At 39.0% G+C, this 16,071-nt stretch overlaps 1 protein-coding gene across 1 annotated transcript; it reads right to left on the bottom strand.

Annotated features, from left to right (window-relative positions):
* Nucleotides 1-8,922: 8,922 nt before the first annotated feature.
* On the bottom strand, nt 8,923-10,398 carry TMEM200A (transmembrane protein 200A). Its single transcript, XM_009878785.1, has one exon. It carries the CDS (start codon nt 10,396-10,398, stop codon nt 8,923-8,925), a length of 1,476 nt encoding a protein of 491 aa, XP_009877087.1.
* Nucleotides 10,399-16,071: the final 5,673 nt, after the last annotated feature.

The following is a 16,071-nucleotide window of genomic DNA, read 5'->3' as shown; positions in this document are numbered from 1 at the left end:
TGAAGTATTGCTGTAATGGGTATAGGTGCAACTGTGAACATCCGAGTTCCTAATGACTTCCAGAAATACTCTAACCTGTCCCAACTCCAAAAGAAAAATGCAGAGTAAAATAAAGTATTAAGGAAAGGTATGAAAACTTCGCAAAACTGCCAGTCTAAATAACAGTAAGATAGGTTTCAATGTTGTAAGAATAAAAACTTTCATTCAGAATGCCAGTGGACAACAAACAGATGGATTTTCTTTCTTAGAAGAATGATCAGGACTGTCTTCCAAGACAATAAAGGAATCCTCCATTTCAGTGTTAGTTATAAGGCATACAGATTTAGAAAGTACAGTTTAATGAGAATCTAATATCCATTTCAATAATTCCTAAACCCTCCTGATCTGTTGTATTCACCTGACTTCTTTACACAAGAATTAAAGGGTACTGCCATTTAATTAAGTTATAAGTCTAATTCCCTTCCTAGTCCCCATAAAGAGATAATAAAGAACACTTGTTTGCTGGAGATAATACAATATGCTCACATTGTATATCAGAGTGCTTCCCATCTGTTGAAATGATAATGAATTCTCTACAGGTGCAGGATGTATTATACCCTCTGTATGACAGTAGCTGATCTCCATATTCTTAATTCACATAATTTTATGTGAGTTTATTGAGTGCCTTGAAAAACTAGTGACTGCAATAAGACAGTAATCACAACAAATTGGAGCAACATTCCTTCAAGGTGGAATAGAACATCCCTAGATCAATAATTATTTCCAAAAAATGCAAAGAAATGCACCCTGCAAAAAGTTAACGTGTAGTGCTTCTGTGAGGTGATCACTTCAAAACTGCACTTATGGAGAAAAACAAACCATGTCTCAGTGAAGGAAGCTCAGTGTGTTCAAGAGTCAGACTGAAAAATGAAAGTTTGGGACTATACTAAGGAAACTATAGAGGCTAATACTGAAAATATTATATCGCATTAAGTCTATTCTATTAAGTCCACATAACAATGTTATACTCTCATTTTGGATATTCAGTTTTGGCTCGCTGCTTTCAGAATTATATTGCACAAATATTTAAGACCTCCAGACAGTCAAGATAAATAGCTAGAAGGCAAAGGAATATTCTTCCCTGCGATGACCGATTTAAAAAGCAGAAGTATATCGATCATTGCTAACCAAGTTAAATATTGTCTTTACTTTGAATCTTTACCTTCGCCTTGTAGAAAACTCAATTTCCCAAGAAAAAAAAAAAAAAGACTGAACAAATGGTGGTTGTGACAACTGAGCAGAGATATCCCTGGACAGGCGAGCCAGCAGATGTCTACTCCAAACAATTGCTGTAGCAAATACCAGCTGGCTTTTGTTAAGTACTGTGTGTGCTATAGACATGATGCTCCTCGACACTCAAGTGCTCATGAGCTAATCCAATTAACTTTAAACAATAAGGATAAACTACAGTAGGGCTCCAAGTAAAGCACAGATCTCAGCTGAACAAATTCTGGTAAGGCCAGAAGAAAAGCAGTTATTGAAGTCAGTCAAACAAGAAGGCTGGTGATTTGAGTCTCAAGTAAGGCAGACTTTTTTTAAGCCAACAACACACAAACCTGTACCTCAGCTGTAGGGAGCTTCTGGAGATAATTCCAGACCCAGATGGATTAATGACAGTGTCATTAAAATAAAATAAAGTAAAATAAAACAAAATAAAAACCACAAGCAAGGGAACATAGTGGGGCAATGTACGTAACAGAGCAGACAGTGAGTATGGAAACACACTGTGAAGCATAAAATGTCATGTTCAGCCACCCTTTAACTCATTTAAATTTTAAAAGAAAACCCCAAACCACTAAAAGTGACAGGTTCATTCCAGATTAAGCCTATATACTAAATGAATACTTTGCCTTGCTTTTCAGCTAGGTTAACTATGTTGGAAACAGAGGAAAGGTAAGATGACTAGTAGGAAAAATATCGGGAAATAGGAGATAGAAAAGTGTAGAAAATGGACAAAAGAAAGTGTGAAAATGAAAGCATGTAAATGCTCACCTGTGAGAAAGCTGAAGTCAAACCCTGAATGCTCTCATGGTACGGGGGCACATAATCTCTGTTACAGGAGGCTGAAAAAATTGGCATGTCAAACACGTCGTAGCTAGGAATTTCAATAAATCAGATGATAGAGAAAGGCAATGTGTATTAAAAGTAGTAGTCTTTCAAAGTGTATTTATGAAATGGCAGAAATAAGTTATTTGTCCCCTTGTAGTTATTTGCAGTCATTTGTCACCTTGCAAACCTGTCAGTAAGATCTGGGTAGTATGGAGGAATTCAGAAAAAAAAAATTCAAGACACTAAAGACAAGAATGACAATGGGAAACAGGGTAAGATGTTGAGTAGATCATCCTGCACTAAATTGCACTAACTTTTCAAAACAGTAGTTTTCTAGACAAAATACACAGTAGATCTCATCTGCATATGTAGCACATGTGAAGTTATTAGCTAAGCTGGAGAAGAAAATTAGGAGGAAAATTATACTATTAACCATTAAAGCCGGAGCTGACAAGGTGGGCTGGTAGGGAATATAGCTTCTGTGGAGTTTCTCAAGGATCTGACATGGAACTAATCTTATCAAATGGCATTTATTATCAGATTTAAGAAAAATGCATCTTTGTGCTGATGCCATTCCCAGAAGTAACTGAGGGTGTGGCTAAACAAGCAGTTTTTCTCCAGGTCAGTAACGTTCCTTTGAAACAAATCTCCAAGTTGGCCTTGCATACCACACTTCAGTTCATGCCAAAGAGCAATCTCACAGCACACACTGGACTCCTTCCAGAAGAAAATAAATGGGGAGATGTCCTCCAGGAGCATATACCCAGTCGCCAATGGATGTTCAGTCCAACCAGCCCAGGTGGGAGCTTAGTCAAGTAAATCCTCCGAAATGCAACCAGTATGGATGACTTGGGCCCTTTGCACCAAGCACAGACCTACCTCTGTTGGGCTGCTCTGGCTGCCTGTATTGCCTGAGTAGATAAGTATTATCTACTTATGAAAGAGATCAGAAGGAAAATCAAATTGTCTTATGGGCTGGAATGAAATGGAATTTAATATTAAAAGTGAAAAAAATCCCCACATAATGAGAGGCCAAAACAAACAGAGCATTGCCTACAAAGTAGGAACCTGTTGTAAGAACAAAAAGATCTAAGCATTAAACCAGTTGTGCAGTGAATCACAAGATAACTCAAAGCAACTAGACTGATGAATTTCTTCAAAAGTACAGAAACCAGCCCTCCAGAAATATCAATGTATTTACAATAGATACCAGGTTATTTCTGGTACTTTTTTTAAGTAGGAGAGCAGCTGTCTGTTGCAATGAAATTAAAGTGCTGATAAGAATCTTCAACTGATAGGGAAATTGTTGTCAACTCATAACTGATCTGCAGTAGTTTGCAAAAACAATATTAGTAATCTGAAGGGCTTAGTGGGATTCAGAAATGGATTAGATGATTCTTTAAATGCCATCCTGAATAATTATATTAGCTGGAATAAAAACTGATAAGGGACAACAATGGTTTCATGATTCTTCCTATGGACAATTCATAATGACTGTAAATTATTCTCCTCTAAAGCATTATCTACCTGAATTAGAACCAAGACAACAGATTAGACATACGTTTTGTTTAATACAGTGGGTCCTTATATTTCAATTTCAACAAACAATTCTAAAATAAAAATATTGCAACGATCAGATTTCCATTCTTTATGAGACTCACAGCTGTAATTCTTCCAACTGCCATTCAGACAAGGCTTTACTGAATGCGCAAAATACTCCAGTGAGGATAATTTGAAACATCGAGTCCTGAAATACTAAGCAACTCAACATTGTCGTACATAGAACATTGATGAAAGAGTTAATAAATGTGACCTGAAATTTAAATATGTGATAGCTATGCGGACTGCAATTAATTTGCTCCTAAGTTGAATTTTAAAAGGTTTAAACAAAGGGCATGAACTTGTCCCTGAGGAGCTAAATCATACTAATTGAAGCACTCTTACATTGTAACAGACCATTTATTCCATTTGCATTCTCATACATACATGCACACAGTTTTGCTAAAAGATTTCTACTCACTCATCATAATGCCATGTTTGGTAGAAAAAATGAAAAAGAAAAAAAAAGGTAGAGCTGGGAAGATGAAGGTAGAAGTTCCTGGGAAGGGTCAGAAAAAGCCTCAGAGAAAGAAAGAACTTAAAAAGTGTTAAGACTAAAGCAATTCAGGAACTCTACAAGCTGCCTGAAAAGCTTTTGAGAGAGGGAACTGCTGCTGTAGGTTAAAACCATTTCCCAAACTTCACGCAGCAGAAACTAAAGGACTGTAATTCTCTATTTTAAGGATAAGTAGAATCAGCTCTAGGTCCGAGAAAGGCACTCTGGTACAGTCCCAGAACAATTATTAATCTAATACATTGATGTGGGACCGACATAAATGCCTGCCTCCAAAACCGGCAGCCTCAAAAATCCTGCTCAGTTGCAACATCACATTTCACTTTCTTTCAAAACCAGCCTGGTGGTGCCAGCTCGCCTTTCCATCCCAAGCCTTAGAGCAGCCATCAGGATGGGTAACACCACGCCAAAGTCCCTTTGCTGCTGAGAAAACCCACACCTTCCCGCCCATTAAGCCCTGTGTGATCGAGAAGTGGGAGCGTTTGGCAGTCCCTTTGCATGGAAGGGTGAGGTTCACTGGCTCGCAGGGAGAGTAAACCGAGCTCCCCTGCGATGTAGTTGAAGCCTCAAGTTGGCAAGAATCCAGTCTCTGTCTCAAGGATTTTATCCAGCAACCATCACTGCAGAGTCATGCTCCGTATTTCCTGAAGAAACTTGCCCATTAAATGAGCAGAGTGAAACAGCTTTGCCCAGGGAGAGGGGCAGACCTTAACATCAGTCTAATCCATAGGTAGTGATTAAGATGCTTACCTGAGAGGTAGAAAATGTATTTTTTTTTAATAGTCTTGAGCAAGAGGGAGGAGCAAACCCACTGGATGCACAATCTAAATTATTTCTTATTGGATTTATTACGTAACATCACATAACATTTCCTCTGCCTAGATACAAGGTTTAGCTTCTTATTCCACTAAAAGGCTCACGGTGTAGCTATACATTATTTTCTCTCACAAAAAAATAGTTTAAAACTTCCTATCTTTGACTTCTTTTTCACCTTGCAGTTGTACCAGGGCAACTCATTTTGGGGCTGCACAGAGTATCATTAACAGAAATGAAATTTTAAATGAAAGTAACTGGATCAGTGAACCAATCAAATATGATATTTATGCCCCAAAGATAAACTTTTAACACATGCACTTGTCTTCACTATTTCCTTACTTACCAACTGTACATGGCTCCCATTTTGGCCACTGTAAGGCTCCTAATTCTCCCCACATACTGCAAAGGCTTCAGATACCTTTGCCCTACTGTAGTTTCCAACTTCTATGTATGAAGACTAGTGTTCAGGCCTTTTGAACATCTACAGGTTTTCCTCACTTGAGCTTCAGTTGGAACTACCCAAGGAATATGGAAGCATGCAAAATCCTACATCACCCTCAAGGCCGGTGATCCACCTCCTCCACATAGCACCGGTGAGGTCACACCTGAAGTGCGGGGCTCAGCTCTGAGCTCCTCAGTACAAGAGAAACATGGACACACTGGAGAGAAGGGCCATCCAAAGATGATGAAGGGATTGGAGCATCTCTCCTATGAGGAATGGCTGAGAGAGCTAGGACTGTTCAGCCTAGAGAATCATAGAACCATTTAGAATGGAAAAAACCTTCAATATTATCAAGATGAACCATTAACCTATCACTAAACTGTGTCACCAAGTGCTACATCTACACGTTTTAAATACTTCCAGGAATAGTGACTTAACCACTTCCCTGGGCAGCCTGTTCTGATGCTCAACAATCCTTTTGGTGACGAAATTTTTCTTCATATTCAATCTAAACCTTCTCTGGCACAACTTGAGGCCATTTCCTCCTGTCCTATCACTTGTTACATGGGAGAAGAGATCAAGCCCCACCTCCCTATAACCTCCGTTCAGGTAGCTGTAGAGAGTGAGAAGGTCTTCCTGCAGCCTCCTTTTCTCCAGGCTCAACAACCTCAGTTCCCTCAGCAGCTCCTTGTAAGACTTTTACTCTAGACCCTTCATCAGCTTCATTGCCCTTCTTTGGACCTGCTCTAGAACCTCAATGTCTGTCTTGGAGTGAGGGGCCCAAAACTAAACACAGGATTTGAGGTGCAGCCTCACCAATGCTGAATACAGAGGGAAAGAAGAGAAGGCTCAGGGGGATCTTATCAATGTGTATAAATACCTAAAGGAAGCTGCAGAAAAGTAGGAGCCAGGCTCTGGAAAAAGCCTCGTGCCCTGTGACAGGACCAGGGGCAATGGGCACACACTGAAACACCGGAGGGTCCCTCTGAACATCAGGTAACACTCTTTTACTGTGAAGGTGTCCAAGCACTGACCCAGATGTCCAGGGAGGTTGTGGGGTCTCCATCCTTGGGGTTATGGGGTCTCCATCCTTGGAGTTACTCAGAAACTGACTGGACACGATCCTGGGCAACCAGCTCTAGGTGGCCCTGCTGGAGCAGGGGAGTTGAACAAGACGACCTTCAGACCTCTCTTTGAACATCAACTGTCCTGTGATTGTCTGAATTAAATATTCCATTCTGGGGTAATTTGGGAATATTTCTGTAGTTGGTCTGTCAACCATGGAGTTTGTTTGAATGGTGCTATATTGATGTGTTGCTTTAAGTCAGTAGCTTTACCTTGGTCTCCCAAGCAGGTAAATTTTTCCAGAGTACATTTTTCAGTATCAGGTATCTATAGTAAAATTAAGACCTCAATGCTCTGCTATACTTACAAAAGCACTACTATTCCCACATATGTTGGCACCCAAAACCCCAGTCTTTTAAGCTATGATTTAATGTAGCTGTTAAGGAAAGAAAAGCTTACATCATTCTTATCTTTTAACAGTGTTTTCCACTTTTTTAAGCATACTTACTGCCAAACTAAAAAGAACAGAATGTTCCTTTTATACAAAATTTCCCTATATCAAAACCACTTTCAAGACATTTCACATTACACGGGAAAAAAATATTCAGCCTTTACATCTGCAGGGATGTCATTGCAATCAATTTGTCATAGCCAAATACCTAGTAGCGCCAGGTTATATTTGCAATGTTACGACACCTAATTATACTTTGATATGGAAGACTTGACATCATAGAGGAAAAACAGGTCTTACAATGGATATATGTAGATAGACATTTTATTTCAAAAAATAGCAAATGTCTTAAGAACACAAACCAGAAAGTTATTAAAAGCTTCATAGCAAAATATTTAGCCAACTCTGTTATAATATATAGGCTTGAGGTTCTAACAGTTAACACTATGCCTCAATTCACCGAGCAAGTAATGCTCCTGATACATAAACATTGCACAGTTGAAATATGGAGCTGAATATTAACAAAAAAGGGAGGGTACTTTTATCTTTAATCTTTCATAATCAAAGTAATTGAAGATCAACAACATTTTAACAGGTTTGATTCTTTTGGGGAAAAGCCATCAAAAATAATTCCTGAGTATTTAGGTTAAGTGAATATATCAAAAATGACCATTTAAGACCACCATCCTGTTGGATGAGTCTTGCAGCTTGAAGTGACATTCTCTAGCACGGGTGTCATGGCAGGATCACAGCCTAAATACCTTAATGAAATACATGAGAACCTTCTGGTATGCACATTCAAATGCTCATTTTCTTCAGCAATAGCCTACAACTGTCAACTGTGAAGCTTGCTTTTCTGAGAAAAACATTGTTTTAAATGTCACTTCCTTTTGCAAAACCTTGTAATGCAAATTGCCACAGCTAAGCCTTCAGAGAAACACGTGAAACATAGAAATAAAAATTTAGGTAAGGGGCTTTCATGCTATTTTAGTATACATATTGGATTGTATGCTTTGTATCAGTGTTTTGAACATAGAGATCTGGTTATTTAGCTTCTTGCTATTGTAAGGAGGCAACATGCCCATTTCCCATTATTCTCTTCAGATGCATGTCACAATATCATCTTATTATACATCATGCTTCTAAAATCCTGTTGATATTCATCATGTTCCTATGATTTTAATTGAATCTGTATATTTTGATTTTCAAACTGCGGTCAGTTTAGAGAACTAGTTGCAGAATAATTTTCAGATTTCTTCCCTTATATAAGTTTACCCAGAATTACAGGATTAAATTACAACAGATGTAGAAAGATTACTGTAAAAAGCATAGTTAATAATTCACAACACTGGTATTCAACTCAACCAAGTCACAAAAAATGCTTTTAATTATACCCACTCTTTTCTATCCACCCACCCCAATACGTAAACAATCTTCTCACAACGACAATGGTAAGACATCAGTCACCAAGATGAACTACATGTGAAAAACAACACCTAGGATAAAAGCCCGGATTTGACAATTTCAGTGTGTGCTCCTGCTCTCTTCCCATTCTAGACTGCAAGCACCACTTTAGACTCTTGCTGTCATCAAATAAACAGAATGGAGCTTTTTACCTAATGCAGGCTTCTGGAGTCAAATCGATAAAAAGTAATGTGCTTATACAGAACAAAAGAAATAAAGACCTGGGGAAAACTGGAATCAGCCATACCAAAACTCTCTGAGCAATGATGATGTACAATATTGCAGCTGCATGTTACTAAGACAAAAAATTCTTAGCATTACAAAGATGAAGATCTCTGTTCACACAAGCCAATTTTAATGGGCTACTAAGCAGTTGGTTAAAAACAGGCTTGTAGTAGTCTCACTGAAAAGGAAATACTTGTCAAAATGGTTTGGTTTTTTAAAAAAACACTGTATGACATCTTCTAAATTACAATTTAAATATTAAAATCTTGTTTCAGAAGTTCCTCGCTTTAGGTTGTTACTCAAAAACTCATCATGTTCAAAACTCAAATTATTATGAGATCTTGATATCATAAGAAGCTTTTCCTTATTAGTAAAGTCTTTCTTGACCGCGGTTTGCGGCACGAGTAATCTGTCCATTGGGTCCTCTTTGTTTTCTAGTTTCATGTACCCTTTACTGTTGCTCCGATCCAGCCTGGGCCAGCTGGGGTGTTTCCTTTGCTCAGCCTGGACAGTGAGCATTGAGGGACGCCTGTCCAAGTCCAGGGACTTCGAATGTGAAGAGAGAAGATGCAAAGATGTGTTGGATCCAAACTGTTTCCTGGCAGCGCCAGGGGATAAAAGCTTTCCCGTGCCTGGTCCAAGAGTCATAGAAGATTTGAACTGATCCGATGGAGCGTCCACAAATGAATTGTGTCGTGGCAGCACAGCAGCAGTCGATCTGTAGGATTTGTTGGTGTCAGCTAGTGGAATGGCCAGAGAATCCATTGACAAGTTTCTAGACCAACTCCTAGTGATCTCCGAGTCCTCGGTTATGTTGTCTATACTGGGCTCATCAATAACACAGTTATTCAGTTTAATTACGGGCAATGTGAAAGCACTAATGGAAGATGACACAATAGATTTTGTTTCACACTTTATAGAGCCAGTGTTTTTGTCATCTGAAGCATAGCTGGAGTGAGGGTAAAGTCCAAAGACTGCGCCAGATTGCTCAGTCAATGGAGGTGGCAGGAGGCTACCAGTGGTCCTATCTTCATTTAGGGTAATCTCATCTTCTTCAGCAGAGCTATACATTCTAAAATTACTCTTGAAGCCAGAGAAAGGCGCAACCGTGTTTGCAGCCAGCTGTGACGCACAGGAGCTCCCGCTGTGCCCAAGTTCTCCTTCCCCCAGTAAGCCAGTGAAGGTACTGCTCAGCTGCTTCTGTTCCTTGATCCTCAGGGTGTGGATGTCTATTACAGTGGAGTATATGTCTCTCATGTGTATGATTTTTGTTTCCTTGTCACGGTTTTCATGCAGAATGGCATTTGCACAAATAAAAATGAAGATTCCAATGCCCATAGTAAAAGGGCCCAGCATTTTCATCTTGTCTGAGTGCACATGCTGTTCGAAGAAACGAAATAAAATGCTTCCTTGGCTTCTCAGGACCTGGGTTTCATTTACAGACAGATTATCCTCAGATCCTAAAAGCTGTTCCTTTTGGGGCCAGTATCCAAGGATGGCCATTGCAATTCCAAAGAATGCAATAAGCACTCCCAGAACAAGAAAGAATCCTGATGGAGAGTACAGACGGATTTTGCCCCTGACAATTACGACATCTGCCCTGGGCCGGCGTCTAACTGGTTTCTTCTCTTCAGAAGCTGGTGCTGTGGCAAGATTTATATGTTGCTGAGATCTGGCAGAGTCTTGCCTTTTTAAGGCAGCCAGTCCTGTTATGACTCCTCCAGTTGCTATCATAGTTCTATATTGCGTCCTGGGGAGAAAAAAAAAATAGTTAGAAATATTGAGGCAAGCAAAAGTTGTGTCTGCAAATTTAAATAGCACTTTGTTAATACTTCTTGGAAGTCAAAACATTCAAAAAATTTTAAAAAAATTCAAAACCATTAAGAACATTTAAAAAGCTACTATAGCTTAATTTAGTTATAATACAGTACCAGTTTGAGATTCACATGGCATCTTAAAAAAATTTCCAGGTCTTTTATCACTGTAAATATAGGCAAGAAACTTTCCATCAGTGATAAAGACAGTAGCAGAAATCTAGTGCTCTTTTTGTTGATATATCAGGATTAAAAGTGAAAATATTCTTAAGTCTTAATAGATGAATTATCTCTGGACTGGTCTGCAGTAAAGTCAATATATTATTACCTCAATGCACATACATCCATTCAAAGCTTCATGATTTTATGAGGACTTTTTGTTTGTTTGTTTTAGTCTTAGTTTCGTAGCTGGCTGTCTATTACATGACAAACATTAACCAGCATGGGTTTCAAAAGAGAAAGCCAACTGACAGTTTTGTATGGGTAACAATAGAAACAACACGATTCAGAATAACTGAAAGTTATTTTTCATGGCATCTTCTTATCAGGCTCAGAAATAGTTTCTGATCTTAATGAATATGAGAATGAATACTAGATACTATTAGAGAGTAAAGTTAAGATACTATAAGCCATGTACGAAAAAACTACGTTCACTTTGCTGGCTTTACTAGGCTCAGAGATAAAGAAAAGCTGACAGTCTGTCGCAGAGGAAAAGGCTCTGTGTCAAAGCTGGCGGCGGTTTAACAAGCAGACAAAGCTGAAGTTGGACTGGGTGAGTAATGTGAGATGCTGAAAAGCACAGGCAAAGCAAACTGGTGACTGCTTGCAATTTACAGGCAGTCAATTTTCATCAGATGTCTTAAAATATTTCTGTTTTTAAAAAAATCTTAGCAATGTACCTACGAAAAAGATTAGATCTATCATGGTATGAGAAACAGATAGACTATATTTGGACATTTTCACAGATTTTCAACACCGCAGGCAGGTGTCACATAAGTATATCTACAAACAGAAATCAATCCAACCCACCAGTTATGAATTTATGAAATTAATAGGAAATTTGAGATACGTGGCCGAGCAGGAGGACCAATCTGTTCAGTAGCAATTCAGATGACAGATAGAAAGAGCAGCAGCCTGAACTCCCTCCCTGCATCGTCATTATTTATGGACAGCGCTTTCCCACTGTGAGAAATATTTTCTTTATGAAGGAAAGACTTGAAAAAAGGCCTAGAGTGCTAAATATACAGCATTTTCTGAATTTCTGAAAGAGAAATTTACAGCATTATTCCACAATTGTCAGAAATTTCACTTGTTGTGTCAGGTTTTGTGTTCTTAATAGCTCTGGAAATTCTCACCCTTTGCAATTTGCTTCCATTTTTATGCTATCTGGGCAATTTCAATAGTTCAATGCCAATTAATTTCTTGAATGCTTCATAGAAAACCTTTTTTAAAAATGTAATTATTTAAAAATCCCCCAAAGAAAGCTATATGACATTGACAGTCTTGAAAAATTAAAACAAAACTTTTTTACATGTCTATATGTTTAAGGGTTTCAAAACAAAAGATCATTACTCTATAAAACAATGTTTTGAATTTCTAGACAGAAACAAATAGGATTTCTCCATTAGACAAGCTGATGTATTTTGTCATGACTCAATTAAATGTAATTTATCGAATAGAGGAGAATTATGACATATACTTACTCGAAACAAATAAACATTTATCTACAATTTAGTTTGTTCCATTCCTCTTTTCCAGATCCAAGACCTTTGTGGGGCACAACGAGTTTCCATACTCATGTGGTACTTTTACAGGCACAGATCAAACCACTCTGTGCATTCTCAGGGCTACCAAGGAACTGCACAGGTACGGGAGGTCAGAGCTAAATCCACACTCTGCCTGTTGCCTGGATCTGTTATTTTATGCACTGTACTGGGCTTTTCACAGATACCTGGACTGCACCACAGCGTGAAGGGAGTAAGCTCACATCTGCCTGCTAAATATTTTATACATAACTCTCGCAAGACCATCTCTCTAGCTCTGAAAAGTAGAGCCAATAAAAACATTCTTAAAAATTACATCTGGGCATGTCTTCCTAAAGAAAGCTCTCATTTGGAAATTTTGCAAAAGTTGCAAGAAAACCACATCTCCATTTCACTATTCATTAGTCCCCAGTAACTTGAAGGACAGACATGAACTGAGATCTCGTGAAGTGAAAGTGAGAGAGAAACTGAAAGCTCTTAAGCCACGTGGCCGCCTTCCTCCCAGCATCTCAGTTCACTTTACCTGCATCAGAATTTGGACACAGGGGAAAGTCTGCCCACAACAAGACACACAGACTTTGTACATCAAAAGAGTGTCTTTTCTGTTTCTTGAGTTCACATCAATATTACCAAATCTTCTTTCACTGAGAAAAATCAGAACCAGGTTTGTAAATAATAGTTTGTAATAAGCCACAATGGTGGTAAGGCTTATAAGCGACTTAATAGCTGAATTTCCATCTCTTCTGAATCTAATAAGAACAAACGTATTAACAGACATATTGGTATGAGATGACTTTAATTCATGCTGACAGCTTTTCAGAAATCAATTACAATGAAGTGCATATTAAGATGGAAACATTTTTTTTTTTGAAAATACTCTATTTAGAATAAAATGACATTGTAGATATATTTGATCCATGCTGCAAATCTGTTTGGTTTCGCCACATGACAGCCATAATGAGTGCCAGTGACAAATTCTGTTTCTTATTTAACTTAGTACAGTGATTACACTTAGTTTTACCCAAAAGCCTGAATTCAAACTTTTGAACGTGTGAAGACTTAAAAGACTTTGACTCAGAGGTAAATAAAGATTATGCTAAGAGTTCAGACAGCACGTCTTTGGTGGCACTGTGAATGGCACAGGCTGGCTCTAAAAAGAATCAAATAATGGTAAAATGGATGTGAAGTGCAGAACAAAAAGAAAGGGACAGGCCTGTAATTCACTTTATAAATCACAATAGTCTTGCTGATACAAAAGCACCACAGCTGCCAAGCTCCTTTTGAAGAACAAATGCTGAGTGAGCCTCTAACCTTGTAGCTACTCTGTTTCATCTTCAGCGAGAACAAAAAGTCCAAAGGCCTGGACAGCTTAGAGTTTTAGACTTGAAACATTTACCTTTGCTTTGCACTGTGCTCTTGGTACAGGCTGGCCCTGTCACCAGCCCTGTCAGCCACTTCAAGATCACCCAAGAAAAGCCTGTCTCAGCAGAGGTCCTGCAAGCAGCTCCTGCTCTCTCTCACTCTGGCTCTTTGCATTGATCACACAGAAGAGAATGACCAAAAACCCCAGCAGCAAGCGGAGCAACAGGTTGTTATGTTTCCCCTTAGCAGGAAAAAAAGGATGGACCCCTCAGCAAATACCGCTGGTAGTTATCCCAAGTGACTGCAGCCTCAGGAGGGCCTGCAAAGAGCCACGCGGCAAGGATAGAGAAATGCAGACGGAGGGAAAGCCTTGAATAACTGCGGTGGGTTGATCCTGGCTGGATGCCAGGTGCCCACCACAGACACTCTATCACTCCCCTCCTCAGCTGGACAGGAGAGAGAAAACATAATGAAAGGATCATGGGTCGAGATAAGGACAGGGAGAGATCACTCACCAGTTACAGTCACAGGCTTGGAGACTTGGAGAAAAGAGTTTAATTTATTACCGATCAAATCAGAGTAGGATAATGAGAAATAAAATCCAACCTTAAAACCACCTTCCCCCTGCCCTCTCTTCTTCCCAGCCTCCTGATTTCTCTGTCTCCTCCCCTGCAGTGACACAGAGGGATGAGGAATGGGGGTTGTGGTCGGCTCATCACACGTTGTCTCTCCTGCTCTTTCCTCCTCAGAAAGAGGACTTCTCATTCCCTTCCCCTGCTCCAGCATGAGGTCCCTCCCACAGGGATTCTCCTTTGTCATCCTTCCATATGGGCCAAGGTTGCTCAGATGCTCAAGGAAAGGCTGTCATAAAGGAAACTTAATAATGAGGGTAAAAATAGCTTTCACAGAAGTTTGTTGTGAGTAACCACTAGACTTGCATTCACCTAGTAAAGAATGAGTACCTGCCTAATAAAGTCAGGAGGTCAAACAACACAAATCAGCAAAGAAACAGTAGATTCACTCTGTGACACAAAGGTAAATTATATATATATATATGTCTAAACTGTAATTTAGCGCAAGTGGACGAGGATTCCTCTTTTCTACGAGTACACCAGGTTTTCACCAATAATCAGAAAGAAATACATTGCATTTATGCTGCCTGCATTACCCATATCTGAGTTTGCCAGCCTAGCGAAAGGAAGGGGGACAGGAGGCAGGTGACCTGGGGATTTGCTAGAGTAGCTGCAGAGCACAGAGCAACTTGGACAGTCTCCAAAGAGAGGTATGGCTGATAAGTGACTCAGAGTCCTTTTGATGACTGTCTACACAAGTAATACCCAGTTATCCTTGGGAAGCTAAGCAAATGACAAAATGGGTGGGATAGGATTTAATGGGATTTGAGCCCAGTTGACTCACTGATTGATTATCCCAGATGTAAGAGATGTGTCAACTGCAAGAACCTATTACAGGCTGCACATTTCTGTTCTAACAGCAACAGAGGCAAGAGCTGCTATTTAGACAATGGCTCTAACGCTAGGCAGCACAGGAAAATCTGAAAAACGTGTGCAAAAGAACAGTTTCAACGGAAGGAATTGACTTCATAGCATGTTCTAGCGGCTAGCTAACTTCTGGTTCTATACACTATGTATTTCTTTTTTTTACCTAAGAGGCTGCCACTTTAATATCCCTATTTCCTTTGCTATTTCCCTGGAGTTTAACTATATGCAAAACTATCTGAAAAGTATAGCTCTTGAGTTTCAGCAAAGAACTAAATATCATTGCAGTAAGTAGAGTATGATAGAACCTGGTTTACATTACCATAGCATTTCGTATCTTATATTTCAGCTGATTAGGAAGTTTATTTTTCATTAGTTCTTGATTCGTTATCACTTACATGATTCAATTTCAAATTTTAACAAGAGGACAAATTTTAACATCAACAAAAGTGTCTTTTACCTCTGACAAACCTAGAGTCCTAGAAATGGAGGAGGTACATGAGACTTACTCATAAAACATTTTTCATAATCAAGAATGCAATGATAAAGTAATAACAGAACTGATAACACAACTGAGTAAACAAATCAATATCAAGCTATATTTAACACACCTATAATTTTTCCTGATGTACAATATACACATATCAATATGTTAGCTATGCATAGAGATTGTCATCTGGTACAATATGTTCTATTCCAAAGGTAAAAATGTGCAGCTTCACAGGTCCAAAGGGATTAACTGTTCTGGTAGAGATAATACAGCGATAGCCAACAGAGGGTAGCTCCATAAGAAGAAGAAAAATCACCACAAGTTGCATTTTTATTTAGCAGTTTAACAGACAGCCCCCTCCAAGTGCCTAGCACATCAATGGGACTACCTTATAATGCACCTATCTCCCCATATCCATTCATTCAAAAATGATCTGATTGAAAGATTAAAAAAGGAAAGCAAGCAAGCAAAAGACATCTTTT

Source organism: Apaloderma vittatum, unplaced genomic scaffold (genome assembly GCF_000703405.1).
Source record: "Apaloderma vittatum isolate BGI_N311 unplaced genomic scaffold, ASM70340v1 scaffold381, whole genome shotgun sequence".
Classification (NCBI taxonomy): Eukaryota; Metazoa; Chordata; class Aves; order Trogoniformes; family Trogonidae; genus Apaloderma; species Apaloderma vittatum.
The sequence above is the reverse complement of the archived record's forward strand: the minus strand, read 5'-3'. Positions and strand labels throughout refer to the sequence as shown.

Bases quoted from the DNA above. Each gene is read 5' to 3' on its own strand.
- TMEM200A (XM_009878785.1), bottom strand. From the start codon at position 10,398: ATGATAGCAACTGGAGGAGTCATAACAGGACTGGCTGCCTTAAAAAGG.